At 49.3% G+C, this 23,313-nt stretch overlaps 1 protein-coding gene across 5 annotated transcripts in view; it reads right to left on the bottom strand.

The window, feature by feature from the left end:
- Positions 1 to 23,313, bottom strand: part of Tenm4 (teneurin transmembrane protein 4) — a 362,508-nt gene that overhangs the window by 6,575 nt on the left and 332,620 nt on the right. For all 5 annotated transcript variants that reach the window (XM_038313737.1, XM_038313739.1, XM_038313740.1 and 2 more), the window contains 5 exons: positions 22,112 to 22,989; positions 13,744 to 13,916; positions 10,459 to 10,694; positions 6,738 to 7,034; positions 3,356 to 4,970 (listed from right to left, as the gene is read on the bottom strand). In XM_038313737.1, coding sequence (XP_038169665.1) covers positions 3,356 to 4,970; positions 6,738 to 7,034; positions 10,459 to 10,694; positions 13,744 to 13,916; positions 22,112 to 22,989 — 3,199 coding nt within the window. The remainder of the gene's footprint in view (positions 1 to 3,355; positions 4,971 to 6,737; positions 7,035 to 10,458; positions 10,695 to 13,743; positions 13,917 to 22,111; positions 22,990 to 23,313) is intronic.

The raw sequence follows: 23,313 nt of genomic DNA, 5'->3' as shown, positions 1-23,313 counted from the left end.
ATTAGCCACTAAATCATTTCTGATGTTCTGAAAGCCTGACTTTTTAGACATCTCTCTCTTTTTCATATGCCACAGGACTCACTATGTAGGTAAAATCAATTCTGTGGTCATGACCAGTGTTTTCATTGAAGTGCAACAGGCTAGACTAGAAAATATACAGACCCCAAACTTAAGGACTGCTTTGCAAACCTTTGGTGTTAGTGTTTTGCTGTGATACAGAAACATCTTGTTTCCTTCTTTGTTGAGATAGGTTCCCGTGTATTTATGCCGTGTAGCCCATGGATGACCTTGAACTTTTGATCCTCCAGTCGCCGCGTCTGGAATACTACTGGGGTTACAGGTAGGCAACACCACATCGGCTTCACTTGGTGCCAGGGATGGAGTCAAGGGCTTCGTGCCAACAAGTGGATGCTCCTGCAGGCTCAACCAATGGAGCCCCATTTCTAGCTTTGGAACTCTTTTTCTTCAGGTGGGCTCATGGTCAAAGACATCTGTGAAAAGCAAGTTCCATGAAGGCAGGGCATGGAGGATCCTCAGCATGGGCCTGGCATGGAGGAGGTATGACTATATGATATGTGTGGGCTTTAACTATCTGGGAAATGAAACACAAACTGAAGAGGTAAGGCGCCCCTTGGATGGTTGGGAGTTGTGCTGAAAAGCAGGATTCGGAGGCCAGTGTGACTGTCACGGGAGAGCCCTGCTCTGTGTGAGGCCACACAGACCCTTGGTCTCATCTGCAGAATGCAGCTCATTGTCGTGATCTCACAGGGCTGTTGCCAGGCTTAAAGGAGACGGTATCTCCAAGTGCTTGGCAAAGAGTGCTTAATCATGCCAGTGTTATTCTGGAAGGAGACGATTTGCATATGGTAGTGTACAAAGGAAGAGGGGGGAGGGTAGTAATATTTGGGCAAACTTTAACGATTTTTCCATGGAAAATTTTCTATACAGTATTTTCTCCCCCCCCCCCCCCCGGCTATAGTAACACGCCAAGATGTCAGACAGGAAACACACTGGAGGGCAAGGCAGGGGGCGTGCTTTGTGCAGACAGATATAAGCATCCACCTAACCTGTCAAGTCTCTCTAGTGCTAGCGGCCAAGCTGAGCATGGGCACACTGTTAGATACGTGTGTTTTTCCCCAGGTCCCAAGTTTGTTCTCATGACACCCGGGTACCACCTTGTCCTCCCTTCTAGTCCTTGTCTGGGACTCTTCCTCTTAACTGAACAACCTAGAATTTCTCCTGGATAAAGAAAGCCCCCTATTGCTGTCAGCAGAAGCAGGATCCACGTGAGGCCATCAGGTTTTAGGGTGAAGGAGCACACCCATGGGGACTGCTCAGTGAGCTAGACACAATGCCTTCACTACACAATTCTGCGCAGTGCCCCCACCCCCAACCCTGAATGCCTTTCTTCCTTCTATTTGATTAAATCTGTTCAGTAGCCAGCCTCGGGGATCAGTTACTCAGGGATCAGGCTTCCCAGAACTGTGGGTAGAGCCGGTTGCTAGTGTTCCGTGTTTTAACGGCTGTCTGGGCAAACCTTCCTTGCGGCCCCTCACGCTGGACCACGGTGCGCATTTCCTCTAATAGTGAGGTCATCTTTCTACTCTCAGTGCCTGAGCCTGGGGTGGGGGTGGGAGGAAGGAAACAGACACGAAAGAGGGGGCAAGGGGATCGAGTCCTGGGATTACCAGGCTTTTTTTCAGTACAAATTCTCACGAGGACTTGGTTGGCTTTATCCAGATGCCACAGAGACTCTCCTTGTACAACTCACTGGGTGACTGTAGCAACCTGATGTGTCTCCATCTGAAGAACCCGCAGAACACTTTATGCTCTAGCTGGTTTCAGAGGAATGAGAGCTAATGTTCCCCCTTTAAAGCAAAGAGGACCAGTATGCGCCGTGTGAGGCATGAAATGGGTCTCACATCGCCCTTGCCGCTAGGCTTCTACTTATTTCATGAATTATTTGTGCCTCTTTATATTCCTTTATTGCCTGCTTAGGATGCACGGACATATGCATACACACATGATAACATACACACACGTGCGCATTCATACACACACACACATTTTGAGATGTAGCGTCCTGTATTCTAGTTAACCTCAAACTCCAGGTGGTCAAGGATGACATGGAACTCTTGGTCCTCCAACCTCCACCTCATGAGTTCTGGGGTCCAATCTGGGCATGCTCTGCGCACGCCATGTTCATACACTAGGAAGCACTCTACCAAATGAGCTATATCCCCAGCTCCGGTGTTTTCTTAATCTCCTTTATCTCCATGATTGCTGACTTTATTAATGATGTCTATTTGTGCCTTACTAACTTTCTTTTCTTTGAATCGGGGTCTCCTATAGCCTGGACTAAACTAGGACTCCTGATCCTCCTGCCTCTACCACACTCTGTACTATCTGCTTTAGATTTATGTTCGAATGGTTGCTCTAGGGTATATGGACATTTATCCAACCAGAATAAGGATAGGTGTTCTAACATTTGACTTGTTTTGAGACAGGGTCAGGGTCTTACGATAGCCTGGCTGGCCTGGAACTCATTATGTAGACTAGGCTAGCCTTGACCTCACAGAGACCCCTGCCTGTCTCTGCCTCTTGAGTTCTGGGATTGAAGGTATGAACCGCCATACCCAGTCTGGTATTCTAACGTTGGTGTAAGCACAGGAAACTAAAATTCAGAGCAGTAAAATAATACCGCAGAGTTGAGATATGGATCCATTCCCTTAGTTCTGTCTGCCTCCAAAATCTGTTTTCCATTTCATTATAAGTTGAAATAACTGATTTTATTTCAGCCACACCTTAACTCATACTAGTGAGGACCCACAGCCAGTCTGATACCCATGTCGGAAACTCCCAGAGAGCATCCCAAGGGCTGTTTCCAGTGAGACATTAGGATTTTTGTTATTGTTGTTGTTTTTGAGTCAGGGTTTATCTGTGTAACAGCTCTGGCTGTCCTGGAACTGTCTTTGTAGACCAGGATGGCCCTGAACTCACGGAGATCTGCCTGGCTCTGCCTCCTGAGTGCTGGGGTTAAGGTGTGCCACCACCGCTCAGCTGAGACATTGGGGGTTTTTTGGCAAAACAATTTAGAAAAGTTATAGGTTGGCATACTAAAGAACTCTTTTCAGTACAGAACCTCGTGACCCTTCACAAGCTGAAGTATATTAGGAAAGGTTAAGAATGTGGTCCTGTCAACTCTGTTTGATGCTGGATCCAGTATTTCCAGAGTAGTTTTTAAACTAGTGTTTCTTTAAACAGACTTTGGGAACCAATGCCACTAGGGGCAGTCAGTGTCTCCAGTCACCTCACACCCACTCTTTACCAGACCTGGGGGTACCCCAGCCCTCACCTGTCATGAAGCACTTGATGTCCTGAGAGTTGCTGATGGGGTTGTTGTTCTTGAACATGTAGAGGTGAAAAGGCACAATGCTGTTGCCACTCAGGCGTTTCCAGAGGTCATGGTCTGGGCTCGTCCAACGTCCGGCCAGCACATCGTAATCCCGCCGGCCCATGTGGACAAGCTTGGTGAGTGGGTCGTAGAGGCCGCCGTGGTAGCCGATGATGATCTGGAAGCTGGGGTTTGTGTCCATGTAGATCTCCCCGTAGGCTGTGTAGAGGATCTGCTTGATCATCAAGCCGGTTCCACTGAAGACTGCAAGAGGGGTCCCGATGTTGTCGCAGGCAATGTAAAACTCGTCGCCGCTGCTCAGCTCCATGGCGAAGAGGTGCCCTTGCAGATCGTAGTAGAGGGATGTGATCTCGGAGCTGGAGTGGTTGTAGAGGTGGGTGACCTTGGTGGGGTTGGTCAGGTCCGCGTAGAAGAACTGCAGGTGATGACTGTGGCTGCTCTTGCTGGATACGCGCCGCCCGAGGCCGTCGTAGCGGTACCTGACACTCCAGCCGCTGGCCCGGTTGTAGGCTTTGATGAGCAGGCCCGCTGAGTTGTATTCGAAGACATCCCCACCCCGCTGCCTCAGGAAGCCGTCCTCGTCCACCTTGTACTGCACATCACCCAGCCTAGTGATACGGTCACGGAGGTCGTACCGAAGCGGCGTGAGCCGGGCACTGTTCCCAGGGCTCAGCAGGTGCAGGTTCCCATTGAGGTCATAGCTGTAGCGCCAGAGCGGCTTGTCGTTGATGGAGACTGTCTGCAGCTGGCCGTCAGCATCGTACTCGTAGGAGTAACGGGTGGTGTTGGCATAGGGTCCCACCTTCAGCTCCTTCTTCACTACCCGCCCCATGTTATCGTACTGGACAGTCATCCAGTACATGAGGGACCGGAAGATCTCGTACTGTACTTCTTTCATCCTGCCGTAAGCGTCAAAATGCTTGGTGTGGGTCATGACGGCTGTGGTGATGATCTGGTTGATGTCGTAGTAGATGACACCAAACTTCCCGAACTGTTCCGTCTTCCCCGACACATCATCGTAGCGGTAGAGATCGATGGGCAGCGGGGTCTCGTTGATCACGGCCTGCATGCTGGTCACGCGGAAGCTATTGTCGTAGTTGTAATCGAAACGGGCGTTGACCATGCCTTCCTCCGTGAACCGGAAGATCTGGCGGTCGATGAGGGGCCCGATCTGACGGTAGCGGATCGTGCAGGTAAAGCCCTCGTTCTGGAGGTTGACGGTCTTCAGCATGCCCGCCGTTTCGTCGTAGGTGAAGCTCACCTTGGTGGTGTCATACAGAGTCTCGGCCAGCTTCGACAGCTTGCCGTACTTGTAAACTACCCTGCGGCCAGTGCCCAGGTAGAAGGTGTGCAGCAGGTGCCCGTCCTCGGTGAAGTCCTGGATGACAGAGGCGTTGCCTTCCGGGGGCTGGTAGATGTTCCTGTAGTAGCCCACCGAGCGGATGGTTTCCAGCGTCTGCCTGGCTACGTTGGGCATGGTCACGGAAGAGAGGCGGTCGTTCTTGTCAAACTCGAAGATGTACTGCCTCTGGCTGTGGAGATGAAGCACCATGGACTGGGGGGAGAAGACGGCAGAGATGAAGGGGGTGGCGGAAGGAATGACAACCCAAGTACCACAACACAGAGGAAAGGAACGGGAGGCCGAGCAGAGTGGCTCTGCGCTGGGCCCAAGCAGAGCCTTCCGGCGTGTGCACCGTGGGATGCTGCCAGCGGTTAGAGAGGCACCGTGGCCGGGCTTTGGCTCAGCCTTTGGCCTTGCAGGGTCCACACAGGCCATTTGCTTTCCTCTTGTGAGCAAGCAGTTTGCTTTTTTTTTGTCCGGAATGGATCAGACCACTTCTGCATGTGATGGGGTGCAGACCTACAGTATTTGTAAAGATTTCCCCACTGCCTTCCCTGACCCAGACTTCTGACCTCAGTCTTTCTATCCGAGCGAGAAGGAACATTGCACACAGCCTGATGATCTTAGAGCCTTTGCCTGCTAAGCAACTTCTGAGGCTTCCCTGAGCCTGTAGCATGAAGACCATGTTTGAGAAGGGCACTTTAGACATTTCTCCACCTTTCATGTAGTAACAAGCCATGGGCCCACCCTGGGGTAGGGCAGGCTGAAGGGAGACCCTTGTTCTATCCACGCTTCCATTGTGTTACACGGGTGAGTTCTGTTCCCCCAGGCATGGCTTCAGTATGTGGGATGACTTTCACAGTGTCGTGTGGCCCTACAACAGAGCCTTGCTTTCAGGGATGTTCAACAGCACAGGCTGAGACATTTACCACGGATCAAGCAGAGCCTGGGGCCCCAAACAGGTGACCAGGAAAGGAAATAAACTGAGGATTCTGGACCCATGAGCGGGGCTGAAAGTGAATATTCTATCTTAGGAAAGTCACCAGGTAAGAAGCCTGCGTCTAACTACCAAATCTACCAGCTGGGTGGCGGCAGCGGATGCCTTCAATCCCAACACTCGGGAGGCAGATCCAGCCTGGTCTACAGAGAGAGTTCCAGGACAACCAGGGCTACACAGAGAAACCCTGTGTTGAAAGAAAAATATAAAACAAAACGAGCCCCCACCCCCAAATAAACCAAACAGAAAACTTACCATTCCCCCTTCCCTCTATGAGATCAACTTCTGAATTTAGGTAATTTAAAAATTTACCCAAACACATGTAGAATTCATGTCATTTTTGATTTCTAGTCTCTGGGGGATATGAATCCTGACCCAAAGTGGAAGGGATGTGCTAGGCCTACACCCAGGATTAGCAGCAGGGGATTTAAGTTTGCTGTGCCTCGGATGTGACCTCCAGGCTTCTGCTTGGATCTCCGGGGTGAGGCTGCACTGTGTGTGATGATTCTGGAAGCAGGAACTTGTCCTGTGTGAGCACCCTCCTGAGCCACTCTAGGAAGGTCCCTACTTTATCGTCCTGTACAGTGGGCGGGCTTCCTCCTCTCCATCAGCTCGACTTCTATGTTTCCTGGCCTAGGACCCTCTTTCTCACCGCACGAAACCCGTTTTCCATCCAGAAATCTCCTGGGACCCCTTTTCCCCTTAGAAAATGCACATCTCCTTCTCCCCTTTTGGAAACTTCAACAGTCAGATTCATCCCCCGAGGTCAGCAGGCAAGGCTTGGCCATGGGGGGCAATGAGGAAAGCAGGTGCCCTAGAGAGTGCCTTCAGCTGCTCAGGAGGCCAAGACAGGAGGATCCGTCGAGGAGCCCAGGAGTTCCAGCCCACCTTGGGTAGCGTAGAGGTACCATTATAAAAAATAAAGCCGCAATGATCAACCTTCTATGTGGTAAGGCCATTGAAGGAGGGAGGCTGACACCTACCTTCTCCAAGTACGTGTAGCTCCACATCTTCCCATCTGCAAAGATCCGGGATGTGATGCGCCCTGCCTGATCATATTCCATCCGCTCAGACATGATGCCCCTTTGGATTCCGGCAATGTGACCCCCAGGGGAGTAGGTCACATTAACCCCATTCAGCCTGCTGCTAGGTGACCAGAGGCTCGGCCTCCCTGCCTGGTCATACAGGATCCGGAGGGTGAACTTGCGGTGGTCATCGTAGATCTTCTCTGTGCGTGTGACACGGTCAAAGTCCAGAGACAGGAGGTTTCGGTTGTGAACCTGGGAAAGGAACAAGAAAGAGAGAGGCTCTGGGTGTGGGCATGGACAACGCTGGCTCTGAGGACCAGCAACTGTGTTGAGGTACTGAGATGAGAAGGCAGCACAGGGGGTTGTGGGCATCAAACCTCACTCTGCCATCTGTGAGCTCTTTGAGGTTTCCTTATCTGCATAATAGGAAAAAAATGTACATCTTGGCCTGTTGTAGGAATAAAGACAACATGGGTAAAGAGCAAACAGCCTCTCTGGCCGTCGAAGACACATGATTTTATCATGTGATACACTAATGGGGACTTATTTAAAAAAAGAAGAAGGCGAGGAGGAGGAAGTCAGATCCTTCTTAGTGCCTAAAATCGGAACTGCCAAGTGAGCCCAGCGAATCAACACCTGATCTGTCTGTTGTGAGCCAGATGCTGTGCTGTGTTGGATTCCCAGGTCACCAAGCTCAGGGAAGCTGCAGATCTGTGGACTTCACTCTTCCTGGTGCAGTAGATACCTGGAGGCTTTCTGAGCAAGTCCTGGCTTTCCCGGGGCTCTCCGCTGCTACGCTTTGGGTCTCTCCTGTCTTTTCCCACAGTCAAGGATCTGCTTCTCCTCAGAGGTGGCTGGGAGGCAGGGGCATTCACACCTCCAGTGGTTTTCCTTACATTCTGGTCAGAACTAGTTCTAACTCTGTTAGAGGACTTTGCTTTTGCCTCCAGGGTCAGGAGCCCCAGCGTAATCTCCCTGGGGTCTGTGAGGCTGCCGCCAGCTCAGCTTCCTTTGTGAGTCAGAAGTATATACTCCCATAGAGCAAGCTGCAAGTTGGAACTCTGTATGTGTTTGTCTGTGAGAGTTGGGATACACGGGAACCTGGAACTTTCTGTTTAGGCTAGGCTGGCTGCCTAGTGAACCCCAGGGGCCCACCCTCTCGCCTTCCCAGCGCCAGGATTACGAATGGTACCACCATGTTTGTCCCCAAATGTTCACACGTTCTTCAAAGCTAATGTTTACTGGTGGGGTTAGGGAGGGGTGCTGTCCCAACAGGGCACAGGGGGCACCTCTGCTGTCTCTTCTACTTGTCATTTAGTAAGTCTGACAAGCAGGAAGACCCAAGAGGAACGTAGGTTATTAGGTCACATGATGTAAAATGCATGAGTGACTTGTGGAAGTCAAAGGTCCTTTTGGGATTTGTGCATTTAGAAGAGGGTGTGGGTGTAGGCAGGGGTCAGGGTTAAGGTTGGAATTCCAACCTCAACGACGAGACTAGCTTTCCTGTGTGACCTTGCCCAAGTACCTTTACTTCTCTGAGTCTCCCGCTAGACTCTAGACTATGAATAAGCACCCGTGGACGAATAGGTGCATAGAGGGCGCTGGATAAATGGCTATAATTATTTCCACTAAATGACAGCACGTGACCATGGTTAGTCCTAGAGGAAGGAGAGATATGTGTTGTGTCTTCTCCCAGTCTCCCTGTACAAATGTCAAGGCCCCGAAAACCAGGATTTATAATGATGCCGCGGAGACGGCTGTAGCTGTGAATGGCCTGGTTATAATAAGCTTGCCTTCCCTAGGGTAATCAAACACAATTGCAGAAGCAAAAACCGTGTGGCAGACAATTCCCGTGAAAAATCAGAGGCGCTGGAAGCCCATCCCGTGTTCTTTGCAGAGAGGGTACATGAGAAGAGGGGGCCACGCTGCCAACAGCGGTGGGCACATTTGAAAAGCACGTTTTGGGAGGTTCTTTTATACCCTCAGGGATGGTGCCACCTAGACAACCTCCCCCATACCCGAGGACCCTAGTGGAGAAGGGGATCTGTACCTCTGTGACAAAATTAATAAAACCGAGTTGAACAGTTCATGGGGGGAAGCACCTTGTGTTTCCTGTGCTTGGCAACGGCGGCAATGAGATTATTTTACATCTTTCTTTATTAAAAAAAAAAACCTCCCAGCTGTATAAAAAATGAGCTCCATTATGGGGAGGTACACCCGGCTAACATTCTCATTCCACACACTGCCACTGTGGGTGGCCATTTATTTGGGGAGGCAGCAGAGACTTGGCCACCAGACTAGAGTATCATCTATCTCCGGCTGGGAGAGGGACCAATTAAAAGCCTGGGAAACTTCTGGTCCTGTTCACACAGTAGAGAGACACTCCTAATAGCACTAATCACTGCCCTTTACTGAGCACCTGGGGTCTGCAGCCCTGGGCTAGGTACCTTGGATGCATCAGCGTCCCACATCTGCTGAGGATGTTTAGGCTCAGAGGAGTTGCTGGAGGCTACACAAGAGGCCCAGCGGGAATCCAACCTAGGTCAAACTTCCCGTTTGGCTCTCTGCCTCAGAGGTGCATTGAAGGGCTCTTGAGAATGCAGATGAAGGTTTAGTGAGACCACAGATGGTTTCCACAGGAACTAGTAGGGGGCAGGTTTCCACATTAGCTGGCTAGCTACAGAGGTCTTAGCTATTGAAGGTGCAAAGGAAACCTGGCTTTTGTGGCTCTGGGTTTTATATTGGATAATTATTATTGGATAAGTCACTCCACTGTTGCTGCTTCTGACATGGATCTCTTTCCCAGGATCTACAACCACCTAATTATATGAGTCTGAAACAATCACTTGTTTTCTGGACTTTGCCCCATGTTAAGGATGGGAACGTCTTAGCTTTCTTGGTTGCGAGGCGCGGAATCGAGAGTTCAGTGTTGCTGTGTGAATGTTTCTGTGGTTCACTGCGGTTCAGCAGCTGTCTCCTGAGCACCTGTGTTCAACGAGGTGCTGGGCAGAGAGCCAGGTCCAGGTCACCAGCTGTCCCTTTGTACAGCCCTTATCTTCTGCTTTGTACTGTGTATTCCTGTGCAATCTGCTGGGTAAACACTCTACCACTGACCCGGAGCCCTAGGCTCCCTTAGCCCTGGTCTCCTCTTTGTTCCCATGCTAAGGACCCAGCAGACAAGTGCTCAGCCATTGAGTTCCTGCATTGATGCTCTTTGCCCTTTAACCCTTTACTTTTTGAAATGGGGGGTGGGTGGTGGGTGGGCAGTACAACACCCTAGCAATAACGACATAAGCTGCAGAAGTTACTGATCCCTGATGTGTGCTGTGCCAAGCCCCGTGTGAGACACTGTGCACGCCACTTCTGATCCTTGGAACGGCACCTAAAATCGGTTTTATCTCCCAATGATTGACACTGGAGCTCTGAGATGTCTGACGTGCCCACGTTCAGTCCACGGAAGAAAATAAGCGCAGGTTCAACCACAAAGTCAGCCATGTTCCCACCCGTCAAAACCGAAAAGGATGCCCCGAAGTCCTTTGTTGTGTGTGTTTCGTGGTCTCAGCTCTCCCTATAGCAGATGAGGAAACTGAGGTTTTGGGGTGAGTCTTGAAAATGGAATCTGCTTCTCTAAACACCGCCCCCACCACCAGATTGGTGCCTGCAAAATTAGGCTCACCCGCAGACGGCGCCCGAAGACTGTGACCTGCCCGCGAGCCTGCTCCTTGCGCTGCCGCCATTCCACTAGGTTGAGGCCATTGTCGATGGGCAGTGTGACGTTCCTCTTGCCCACAGTGGGGTTGACGGTGCCAGCCAGCAGGTGTGGCTCGGTCTGCAGGGCCACTTCCATGCCGTTGGCTAGCAGCAGCCGCAGGGAGCCATCAGCCCCGATGTAGTAGCTGTTCCGGACTTGGTCTGAAGAAGAGGAGAGCAAAGACGCTTGAGAGGAGGGAAGACAGAGGCTGGGATAGGGGTCTAAATGTGTCCCCCCAACTATAGAAGCAATGCATCACCACTGAGAAAAACTAGGAAGATATATGGAGACTATGCATAAGCCCACTACTCAAAACCATTGGAAATATTTTCTATATTTGTAGGATTTACAGTTTTTCCTAATGCATTTTCAGAGCCAAATAGTTACTGTGGAGTTTTCCATCATCCAGTGCCATTAAATATTTTAATAAATACTTTTCATAATAACTACAGTCTTCCATTATATGGCAATACAATTTATTTAACAACACCAAATAGACATTTAATTTCTTTTAGTTTGCTTTTTTTTGTTCTTTTTTTTTTTTGTCTTTTTGAGACTGATTTCTCTGTAGCTTTGGAGCCTGTCCTAGAACTTGCTCTGTAGACCAGGCTGGCCTGGAACTCACAGAGATCCACCTGCCTCTGCCTCCTGAGTGCTGGGATTAACTGCCCAGCTTGTTTCAGTTTTTCCAACTACTAATAAAACTGTAAGAAAATGTATTATCAATATTTCTAAGTGAAAGAAGTTAGATGCAAGCGGTCATATATCTTTTTTAGCTGAGAACTGTTCAAAATACAATAGCTAGCATTACTATTATTGTATGTGCTTGGTGGATATTCAGTGGATTAAATTAGGTATGTCCCAGGCTATGTTAAACCATAAAAATATCGTGCTGGGGATTACAGTAAGATGAATCTGTGGTTAAGATATTTGCTGCTCTTGCAGAGGACCTGGGTTCAGTTCCTAGCATCCACACAGTAGCTCACAACCATCTGTAGCTCCAGTTCCAGGGGACCTATCTGGTCCCCTCTTTTGGCTTCCATGGACACCGGACACGAATGTGTTGCACATTTATACCTGCAGGCAAAATGCTCATACACATGGAACAAAATAAATCTGTCTTTTAAAAAAGCTATGGTTTTCATGGGAAGCCCTTGCTGAATCTCCCCACTAAGACGACATCCACTCAGGCCTTCCTTCTCTCCCCCACTCCATCTTTCCATGCATTTCCGCTCAGAGGGATTCTGAAGTCTGCCTCCATGTTGCTATGCATCGTTCACCGACAATCTGTATTTTGCTTCCGTCTGAAGAGTGGGAAAGCCTGTGTCAATTTATCTCGTAAAGCGTCTCCTCGCTGAATGCACACGCGTCTATTACGGTTGACTTTGGATGGACCAGCATGCGGGGAGGTCCAGCCTACACGTGGTCCTAGTTAATGTGGGCTGTGACGGCCCAAGGCTGCTACTCATTAGCAGCTCCTTCTCATTATTTCTCGTAGTTCAGACCTGAGATGAGAATGAAGGGAGTTCTGACAAGGAAGGCTCCTGAGATGGCGGCCAGGCCGAGCACCCGAGTCTGGGACACAGAACAGACAGGCAACCTGCAGGGGTGCCGGGCAGAAAATAGGTGCCGCGTGTCCCTGTATTCTAGGGGGCTTTTCCTTTTTATGTTCTGATGTTTCTGGAGTTGGGGTTCTAGACATGTATGCTGGACACTGTATTTTGATTCACCCCCACCTGAAAAGCTGGGATTAAATGGTGGGACTTTTTTAACCTGAGAAATGTGGCACTTTAGAATTTTAAAAAGTTGCCTAGCCATAAAAATCTTATTAAAGTAGACTTAGCAGTGTAAATTGTGCAGACACAACAGTTCTTGAGGGAAGAAGCTCGGCATAAGGTCCCACATCTTAACAATCATTGTCTTTGCTGTCCTAGGTCGGGCAGGGTTCTTATTGGATGGGGTCTGGCCCTTCTCTTGGCAATAACTGCCATAGCACACACCCCGTGATGTGTTCCGACTCCTCACTAAAAGAAAGGGATTCCTGGACATGACCTCTCTTTCTTTAATGGCTGCTATTTTTCATCCAGCTTTTGAAAGGCAGAAACTATGCGTGGTAACTAAACCAGTAATGAAAACAGAAACGTTTGCTTCCTTGTGGTAAGTCCAACTGCTTGCTAATTAATGAGTCAATCTAGCAAGTGTTTTCTGAGCAATACTCTGTGCCTGGTCCATGCTGGTCACTTTACAAATGCTGTCTACGATGTATCTAAGCAACTCTGTGAGGCAGATCTTATAATGCAGCCCCATCTCCGAGATCAAGAAACTGAGGCTCAGGGAAGAAGAGTTGACCCCCCCTCCAGTTCATGTTGTCGGGAACGCGCATTGCGCAGCGGGCACAGGTGCCTCAGGTTCACTCAGGGACTCCACGCTACCCAAAGCCCGTTCACCATGCCTTCCTTCCCTGAAGAAGAAACACGAGCACCGTGGCATAAGCAGGTGGCAGAGACGGAGCCAGACCTGAACCTCGGATGCCCAGTGCAAAGCTCCTTTTGCTATTCCATGTCAAGGCTTTGGGAGTGCGTCGAGCCAGGGAAGGAAGGGAAAAGGCAGCTGGGGCTTTCTTAAGTGATGCTGAATTTTCTTAAATCCAACGAAGTTTCAGTCCGTGGAGGTCCCTACTTCCCTTGGGAACAGTCTAGGCAGGGGATTCACAGCAAGATTCCCTCATTGTCGTTGACCACAATTCATATCTGGGATGGTATGACAGATGCATGGAAGGAAGGGTCTCTTTCCCTCGGAGTCCTGGCGGAGGTACAGACTTCTCCTGGGCTTCGGGGAGGATCTCTCTGTACCACAGTTAGGTGTGATTACTTGTGTCCTCTGTCTCCCTTGCACAAATGTGAGAGGAAAGGTTTTTAATCTGGGAGCCATTACAACAGCAGAGGAGGAGGTCACCTGGATTAATAGCCAATGGATTCTCTCCCCTTTGTTCGGAAGATAATAGCATGGGACAATGGGCAATTGCCCCCAAGCTTCTAGGGGAGGATTTCCAGGCCTCTGCCTGGTGTGTGTTGCAAATGAGGTGGCAGTATGGAGACACACCAAGAGGGAGTCTTGGTCTTGGAAAGCCACTATCGTAGCTCTGGTCATCCTCCCCCAAAGGGGTCCTCACCTCTGGGTCTTAGAGGCCTTAGGCCCCGGGTGACTTACCTTGCAACAGGGTGTAGAAGGCACCCGAGGCAGACAGGTTGGTGGTTATGGTGACGTCATCCTTGCTGGAGGTCTCTACCTGCACGTGCACGGAGCTGTCTGTGTCGCTTCGGAAACTGCTCACCTGGCCAGTTGGAAAGGTCACGTTGGTCAGGCGACCAAAGCTGTCATACCTAGAGACCAAAGGGTTGGCACTTAGTGTCATGGTTGACCTCAGCTGTCACACTGGCCCTAACTTAGAGTCACCTGGGAAGAGGATACATCAATGAAAAGACTGTCTTGATCCGACTGGCCTGTGATCACGCCTATGGAAGTGTTTTCTTAAGTGCCAATGGAGGTAGGAGGCCCTAGTCCTCGGTGGGTGGTACCGTTCCATAGGCAGGTGAACAAGAGCTGTGTAAAAAAAGCTAGGTATGCTAGGCAGAGGGACCCAGCCAGGAAGCAGCATCCCTCAATGGTCTCTGTTTGAGCTCTTACCTCCAGGTTCCTGCCCTGGCCACCCTCAGGGACGGGCTGTGACGTGCCTCTTCCACGTTAGTGTGGAGCAACATTGCTGTCATTAGCAGAGCAGAACGTGAGAGAGCCGTGCTCAGGCTGTGGCTTTGCATGGTCTGCTCCTTCTTTCTGGTCAGATCTACTCCCCAGTCTCCAACTTCTACTTGTCCAGGGCTTGGCGGGGTTTCCTAGATGCGACCTCACCTGCTGCTATCCAGCAGGAGAAGGCATCACTTATCCGAATCTTTCTTTCCTGAGCCCATATGGCAGAAAGGATAGCCTTGCCTCTCTGCAGCCAGCATGGAAAGAAAGGCCTTGCTTCCTGGGACCATGACTGAGTGCTGCAGGTCAAGACAGCTCTGTGGAGTTGGAACACTAGGCTGAGAATCTGGAGTCACACAGCCTGGATCCTGTCATCTGCCACCACATCTGCACAGTGATGCAGGGGCACCGGCTCTCAGGTCATCCCTGCTCCAGCATCATTTGGGACAGACGTCAAGCAAATGGTCGGAAAGTAACAAATAAATGAATACAGAAGTGGGCATGGGGAGAACACACTGCCTCCTGCAGGATTTGGCAGACCTGGGCACACAGTCAGTGCATGATAAACTCCTGCTGGAAGCACGAACCTAGAGGCAACCGCTCTCATTAAGTGGTACTTCAGCCATCTCCCCAGGCTTTTCCCCCGAGTTTTCGTCTCCAAACAGAAGAAGGCTTTGTAGCAAGGCAGACAATTGCAATTATTATGGAAGGTAGCTTGTAATACATAATTAAATCGAGCCAGAGGAAGATACAATAAAAAGGCCCTGTGCCTTCAAGATCTGGTTTTCATTTTACATGCGACAGCACAAACCCAGTAATTTCCACTCTTCACGTATTCCATTAGAAGGACTGAATGTCTTAATTAAATGAACGTCAAATGGAACAGCCAATTTATAAATTTTTGCCTATTTGTTAATTTCAGTGTCTCCCAGAGCTTAAGAAATGCCAATGGATTGAGAAATGGATCCCCCGGCCTCTTGATCAATACCTGCGATTATCCCATCAGAATATTCTTCCTTTCGCATTGTGGGGAGAACTGGATTCCTCCACGCTCCAGGCCCTGAGCCCTCTGCCCTGTGGGCTGCCTCTGCAGAACCCCAGAGACCTGCTGAAAGTCACTGCGGCATGGGAGAGAGACCAGGGAAAGACAGTTCCAAATGGCTGCTTTGGGTCCCGGGTCTGTTTGGGTGATGTTGGGACATTGTCTTAATTCTGCTTATCATGACTTTTGTTTGTTTGTTGATTTGGTGTGTTATTCTGAGACAGTGTCTGGTGTAGCCTAGGCTGGCTTTGAGCTGACTGTGCAGCTGGAGGTGACCTTTCTGCCTCCACCTTACAGGCGACGGATGACAGGTGTGTGTCACCTCTCTGGCCTGTCATGCTTTCTATGACAGACACTCCTGAAACACCGGCATGTTTTCTTCTCTAAACAAGAGAGATGGCACGGTCTGAGCCTGGGGTCCCGTCTCTACCCTTGACAGAGGTGAGCCTAGAGGACCGCACTCGGCTTCGTTTAACCACAACCAGTAGCTCATGGTGTAACCGTGGCAGCTACGCTCCCTTCGCCATGGCTGACCATACTAATGCTCATCTCACAAATACGCAGTGAGGACCAAAGGAGGTGATGTGCTTCCTGTGGACGTGAACTTCTCAGCAGGGCCTTCCATATCCTAGGACTGTCCTCTGTGGAATGTTGGCCCCTGAAGGGAGAGATTCGGATTGTCCTGGCTGAATGCCTACAACCTGGAGTGCTTAATAAAGTGAATGAAGGTTGGCTATGTGACCCGACTCCTCCCCGTGTCTCTTTGAGCTTCCTTGGAGTCTCTGTGCTTCTGCTCCAAACACGCCATGCCCAGGTTGTGCTGGGGTGCTCTTATGTTTGCAGAGGTTGACGGCTGCCTTTGAGTACGAGCCCAGCTAGTTCCTTTCATCATCTGTGCCTCCGTTCAAATACACTGACAAACAGCCAGGGACTGTTTGTGGAACAGACACCCCCTTCTCTACCTCATTACTGTCCTGTGTTCTTGTCGCTATTCTTGTTATCTTGTTTACATTAGAATGTAAGATCCACGAGGACAGGGACCTTGTCGGTTTCTCAATACCTGGAAGAGACGGAGCATGGAGACTCTGCTCTGCAATGCTCACTGACTGAATAAGGGAATGCTGGCTATTTTGTTGATTTTTTGGGGGGTCTGATTAAGAACCGTCATCTACTTTATATCCCCTTCTATATGAGGAAAGAAGAGCTTATTAATGTTCCGAGTGCTTTTCGGGTATCGAGCATCGTGTTTATTAGCATCTTTCAGGGTAGGGATTGTTTCATTGTCGTCTTACAAATGATGATGATGGGGTCAGAGGGGAGGATTGACTTGCCTAAAAGGACACAGGTCATAGAAGGATGCAGATTCAAAATCAGGTTTGCTTGACCGTAAAGATTGTGGGTTTTTTTTTTTGACAAACTTTCCATAAAAGTGATGCTGTTTCAGATAAAGGAAAAAAAAAAAAAACCTCTTCTTTAAAGTGGGGGGATGGAATCCTGTTTGGAAGTCTCAAGTGGATCAAGAAGACTGACATTTTCAAGAGGTTCTGCTTGGCTCCGGCCGCAGCACACTTTGCTGCAGGGCCAGGTCTCCATTGGGAGTGGGGAGGTAAAGAGAGCCAGAGGATTGGCTTGCCAGGGTTTCTTTTCCGCTGACTTTTCTTCACGCCAGTTTTCCAAAGCAACTTTACGGCACGGTGAAAGAAGACACATAAAAGATTCATGGAGCTGCTGCGAACTTGGCTTTCAGAAGAGGACCGCAAAAGGGTACCTTCACACATGCTGCAAGGCTTTCTTCACGCAGCGGACTCCATTGCTAGCTGCTCGCTAAGTGTAGCAAGCGGGAAGGGGGGTAGGGGAGGGATGCCAAGTTATCTCTGAGATACGTAACGTTTGCTGATCTTGACTTTTCGGTTGGATAATGAAGATGTTGATTTTCAAGGCTTTCATCTGTAATTGTCCTAAATACCAGTGTCACCAGCAAAAGATTTAGTCACTGTGCCAGTGGTAAAGAATTAGAGTTCAAAGCTAGCTGTAACAGTAGTTCCCTTGGCCTCGAGTCATGGCAATGGATGACATCACATCACTGGGGCATTCCTCAGGCCAGGTAGAGCCAGAGAACTTTCTGGATTTTGCAGTTATCACTTATACTGAGTATTTACTGGAAGGCTGAGTTCAAACAATGAATTCTAGCCTTCCGGATTCCTGAGATCTGTAAGAGCTGCAGACTTTATAAGCTTATGGATGCTGTTCTAAGGCCAGGTGTCCTGGGGTGTGTGTGTGGGGGAGAACACTTAGGAGTCACATCCAGCAGGGATGGAATCCTGGCTCTTCCTCTTCCAGGGAACATGGAACCAGTCGGTGACTGTGCTGTGCTGCTCCCTCGGAGACCTGTCCTTTGATGTTCTTTGTCCCGAGAGGCTGGCAGCTTTAGATTGCACACTGGGCACCCTGCTGGTTTGCTTCAGTGGGGTCAAGTCAGTGGTGGGCATGGGAAAGAGGTGAGATCAGGACATGGTTTCCTTCACCGTCTCCTGTGGTCCCTTCCCAACTGCATCAACCACATCTTCATTGGAATGGTATCTCTGCCTGAGGCTACAGCTTCAGTGACTTGTCCAATGCCCCCCTTAGCCTGGAGGCTGGTAATGGCCGTTCATTCTTCTTAGTGCCCATGGGTCTCAGCCCCTTGATGTGATCCCTTATCCTTACCTGTCCCTCTAGATGTTCTCATCCAAACACATTTTTGAAATCATGTCTCAGTGGTCAGATACTTGGTTTTGCTTTTCTTTTTGCATTCCTGTCTTTTAATTTGCATGGTTTCTGGTGAGAATTTGCTGTAGTTATTTTTTTTTTAAATCATTTTTCCCCTCCTATAAAATATCCCATCTTCCACCCCCCTCTTTGGGCGGTTTTCAGAAAATTTCCCTTTCTCTACATTTCAATAGTTTGAATGTGATATGCTTAGAAGTTTTGCCTGTGTATGTATGTATGTGTGTGCATGCATATTTTCCCTGGTACTCTCCGAGCATCTTTGGACGGTGGCCCACTATTAATTATCAGTCATTATTTGCTCAAGCATTTCTTCTGCCTATTCCTTCTTTTCTCGACTTCTATGACATGTACATTTGGCCATTTGATACTCTCTCCTAGCTCCTGAACGCCCCGCTCTGTGGGTTTATCTTTTCTTCTTCGTGTGTCCGTCTGGGTAATTTCTATTGCCCTAACTGTGTCATGCTGTCATCAAGAGCCCTGGGCCCATCAGAGGCATCCTTCATCTCTGTGGCCGTGGTTCTCAGTTTAGCATTTCCATTTGATTCTTTTTCTCCCACATCTCTGCTGAAACCGCCATCTGATCTTGCCCCGCGGCCTACCTTTTCCATTAGAGCTGTTAATGTAATTACAGTTGTTTTAAATTCCCTGGAAGGGGTTTTCAACATGGCTGTCATATCTGAATGTGGGGGTCTGATGACCACGTTTTTTTTTTTTTCGCCTCTTTGCACTGTCAGTTGGAAAATGTGACATTTTGTATAGCACGGCGGAGGCAGAGACAGGGGTGGGTGTCCTCCTGGGAGGTCATTAGTGTGGGGGTGTGAGGTCATGGCCTTAGGAGTAGGGATGGCTTCGAAGTTCACTGTGTCTATGGTTAACCTTGGTGCACCCCAGGCACCAAGTTCTCAGTAGTACCTTGATTGAGAAACTGCTTTGGCAGAGCCTTTATTTACTCTTTTTCTCCGCCTCTAAGTCACTGCCTCTTCAGCCTTGGGTTCTTCCTACGTACTGCCTTAGAGGGCGTCTCCTTCCGTGTGCTGGCCCGCTCCCTGCCCTTTTCTCTACTGTACTCTGCCTCCTGCTTTGCTGCGAGATTTCAGGCAGTTGTGGTGGTAGGGGCGCTTCCGGGGAGGTGCCCGTGGATGCCTGAGCTGTTCCGCGTTCCTGGTCTTCTTAGGTGGCAGTCCTGGACTGGAGACCTAGCCCCACCCTTCTCTCGGCAGCGGTTATTCCATTCTCCCCTCCTTTGTCTTTTATTGAGCTGAATGGATTTTCACCAGTGTCTGAGGAGGATGTGCAGATGCCTTTTTCCCTTGCTCCTTATTGGGGATAGGGTGCAAAAGGCATGGATGGAGTGGGCTCGTACTATGATTCCCCTTAGCAGCTGCTGGGTCCCTCGATCATGTCAATTGTGAGAGAGGCTTCCTTAAGATTTTCTGTATGTGTGCGTGCGTGCGTGCGTGCATGCGTGCGTGCGTGCGTGCGTGCGTGTGTGTGTGTGTGTGTGTGTGTGTAAAAACCCCTGTTGTAGTTTGTTGGGGTGGGGAGGATCATGAAGAGGACATGGACTTCCCCCATCGATTTCCGCAGCTCTGGCTGAACTTCTGCTCCAGTGTTTGGCTCTGTCTACACAGGCAAGCCAGAGCACAGCCGCCGTCCTTTTCTGTAGGCTGAGTTCTTGGGTTTGGGCCAGTTGCTTGCCCTGTGACCCCCGGGAAGGAATTTGAAGAAAATACATACATTTGTCTCTTGTCAGGCTTATTTTCATTGTAAAGTTGGGAAGGATGCTCTTTTTAGCTCTCATATCTCTCAGGCGCAGACCGAAAGCCAAGTATTTTATTTGAACTGTGTGAATTGAATTCTGTGTCCCGCCAGGTGCACCGACAATGCCGGAGCCAGGACCTGCATCTAGTATTCTTGTGGCAGCGTGTGTGCCTTCTTTATCTCCCTTCCCCTCCTGAGTCAACATTTCATTCATAAAATATTTACTAAGCACCTCTGAGGTGGCAAAGCCCTAAACTTGAAGCAGAAATGAATTTAAAGAATTAGTAAGGAGTGCACATATTTACTGCTGGTGTTTTATAAGAGGAGCTGTCATGGGCACTGTGGGAGGCTAGAGCCACTTCCTCCTATGGAACATGGGGGAGTTTGTGGTTTATTCCCACCCAGAGAGTCAACTTTGGAACTAGCCTCATTCTGTCAGCTTCCTTGCTTGTTTCTCTTTTGGAGACAGGGTCTCACTATGTAGCACAGGCTGGCTTGGAACTCACTATGCATGTAGCCCAGGCTGCCTCAGCTTCATGAATGCCGGGAGATGCAGATCTGCAGCAGGAGCACCCACTATGCTCTGGCTTTATACCAACTGCATGACTTGAAGCTTATCAAGCACTTTCTTTGAGCCTGGTGTGTTCATAGGTAAAAGGAACAAGCAGATGGTAATTCTTACTGACTGGGGAGACCATTGTCAATGCATTTCTGTGTCAGGTGCAGGGGCTTGCAAACCCGAGGTGCTGTACAGATATTGGGGGAAAGAGTCTGACACACAGCAGTGATGTGTTCGCATTCAGTTCGGGATTTGAGGGAGGGAGTGACCTTGGGAACTAATTGCGTGAACAGATTTGCTCTGACAAAGAAACCCCTGTATTGGCTAAATAATGTATAAGGGGTTTCTACCAGGCAATGGGGGAAATTGAATTATTTAGTGTATTTCCATTTCAATGAGCTAATCAAGATAATTGCTATTTTCCTGGATCTTTGTCTTTTCTTTGCAATTAACAAGGCCCCTGTTTGGAGAAAGGAATTTAGCTGGTGAACTTTGTACATGGGGCTATTACATTTTTTTAGTATAAATTATATTTAAAAATCAATTATAGCCCCCTCCCAACACTGGATCCACTGTAGTGTTCTTTCTCTATTACAACCTGCAAATGAGTCTCCCTCAGTCTCTGTCTTTGTAAAGGAGAAAATACTACCTGTCGCCCCCACTGCCGTGAGGATTAGCTCAGTGACTTGGTTTCGAGCACAGAGCTGATGTTCGACAAGACCAAGTTCTCTGCCAGCTCCTGAGGCCTGTCTAATGCTGACATATTCAGCAGGCTCAGTTGTCTCAAACATGACAAATAAGAGAAACTTAAAAAAAAAAAACTCATATTGAAAAAGATGTTACAAGACCCATTCATTAAAAGAGCACATCTGTCGTCTATATGTATGTGAGATGTGAGATGAATAATTTGCCTCTCTGGCCGCACTGCTTTGAGATGCCTATCTCGTATGGAGAGGAGGAAGCAGGTACTTGAAGTGAGCACCGTGTTATACCCGAAAGCAGAGTACAGATGCATTCACTGCGGTGAGGAGGGAGACGGTCAGAGCACACCCATCGCTTACAGAAGCCCATAAGCAAATATATCAAAATCATTTGGTTCATTTCGGGGTAAAGGGTTCTGTGTCCCCACTTCTGGAAGTTAACTCTGTAGCACAGCATGACCTACAACTGTTATCATTCCTTAATGAACTTGACTTCTTAAAAGAAAGGCCAGATGATGTTTATATCATGAGTTTGGGAAGGGAGAATGTAATGAATGCTCCAAGTTCATCCAAAATTTAAAAAAAAAATGGAACCTTAATTATGTAGAAAATTCATTCACGTGGGGCGTTCCCTTTATTCTCACCTTCCTGCTTATATGAAGATATTAACACTTGAAGTAGTTTAGGTCGGCCTTATATTGCTGTGGTCTACTGCATCCATTTTACAGGTATGGAAAGTGAGGCCCAGTGAGATTAAGGCCATAGTAGAGCTGGGATTGAAGGCCACGTCTGTGCGTCCAAAAGTATGCTCTACCACTGTACCGTTTACCTTCTAGGATAAATCACTCAGAGCACAACCGTGCAGAACCTATCACCGGTAAGGGTCTTCAACCACAATCCTGAATTAAAAGGAAATCCATAAAAAGTACATACCCCCAAATCATTCATCTTAAGTCTCACAATGCACCCTGTAGAACGCAGCCCCATCTTGATACTTACTCGTAAAACGTGGTCCACCCGTTCTCATTGCTCTTGGTCGCCAAGAGGCCGGAGTTGCCATGGTACGTCATCATAGCCAGCTCGTGTCCTTGCGTGGTCACGCTTCTGAGTGCACTGTTGGTGCCCAGGGTCACCCAGTAGACCTGGCCGTCTGGGACCACCAGCCAGAGGGGCATCCCGGTAGAATCCCGGCGGACGTTCACCATGTTGCCGTTGTTGTCGGTGATGTGTGTGATGTCGCCGTCCCCCGTGTACGTGAAGTTGTACAGGTAGTCTCCCGTCGGCAGGCTCTGAGTGTACAGGTGCTTGCCGCTGGTGTCAAAGAGGTACAGCTCCTGGTCGATGGGGGAGGACAGCTCGTACATGTTCTGGGTGTTGAGGAAAGGCTTGTTCTTCCGGATGAATCGGATCCGGATGTTTCCAAGGTCAGCCACGTAGAGCTCCCCGTCGGCACACACAGCCAAGGAGGAGGGGGTATTCAGCTTGGCATCCTTGGCGTAGCCATCATCTCCGGAGAAGCAATCACAGTTGGCGTCGTTTTTGCAGTCACAGCCGCTGGGGGCCCCGGCGACCAAGGAGATCTCACCGCTTGTGGTGACCTGCCTGATGCGGTTGATCTTTTTCTCATCTGTCTCGGCGATGTACAGGACTCCGTTGTGAGAGACAGCTAAAGCCGTAGCTGACTCCAGGGTGGCGTGGATGGCCACCTTGCTCAGCAGGAAGTGGTCGATGCCAGGGACCTGGCAGTGCATGGGCCTCCCGGCGACAATGCGCACCTGGTGGTTTTCGGAGATTTGCAGGACCACGTTGTTGTCGAGGACGTAGAGGGAGTTGTCCATCGGGTTGATGGCTAAGTCTGTGGGCCACTCCAGGCGAACCTGACAATGAAGACATGGGCACTCAAATAATACCAGGATGCTCACTGATCATCACCCCAAACTCCCAATAACCCACAATTGTGTCCCAATGGCGTTTATATACAGTTTGACCCAGCGGGGCAGAAACGGAAGAAGGGGACCACAGCCTTGAGATGGAGACGCTGGAGTCAGACAGGCTTAGGTTCCAAACCTAGACCCATCACTCATGACCTTTGGCAGGTTACTCTGCTTTTCTGAGCTTCAAAATTCATATTGGGACACTAGGGGTGACAGCTGTACCTCCCGAGTCCACACGGTAAGTGCTCGGACTGGGATGATGGGTAA

Source organism: Arvicola amphibius, chromosome 12 (assembly GCF_903992535.2).
Source record: "Arvicola amphibius chromosome 12, mArvAmp1.2, whole genome shotgun sequence".
NCBI lineage: Eukaryota > Metazoa > Chordata > Mammalia > Rodentia > Cricetidae > Arvicola > Arvicola amphibius.
The sequence above is the reverse complement of the archived record's forward strand: the minus strand, read 5'-3'. Positions and strand labels throughout refer to the sequence as shown.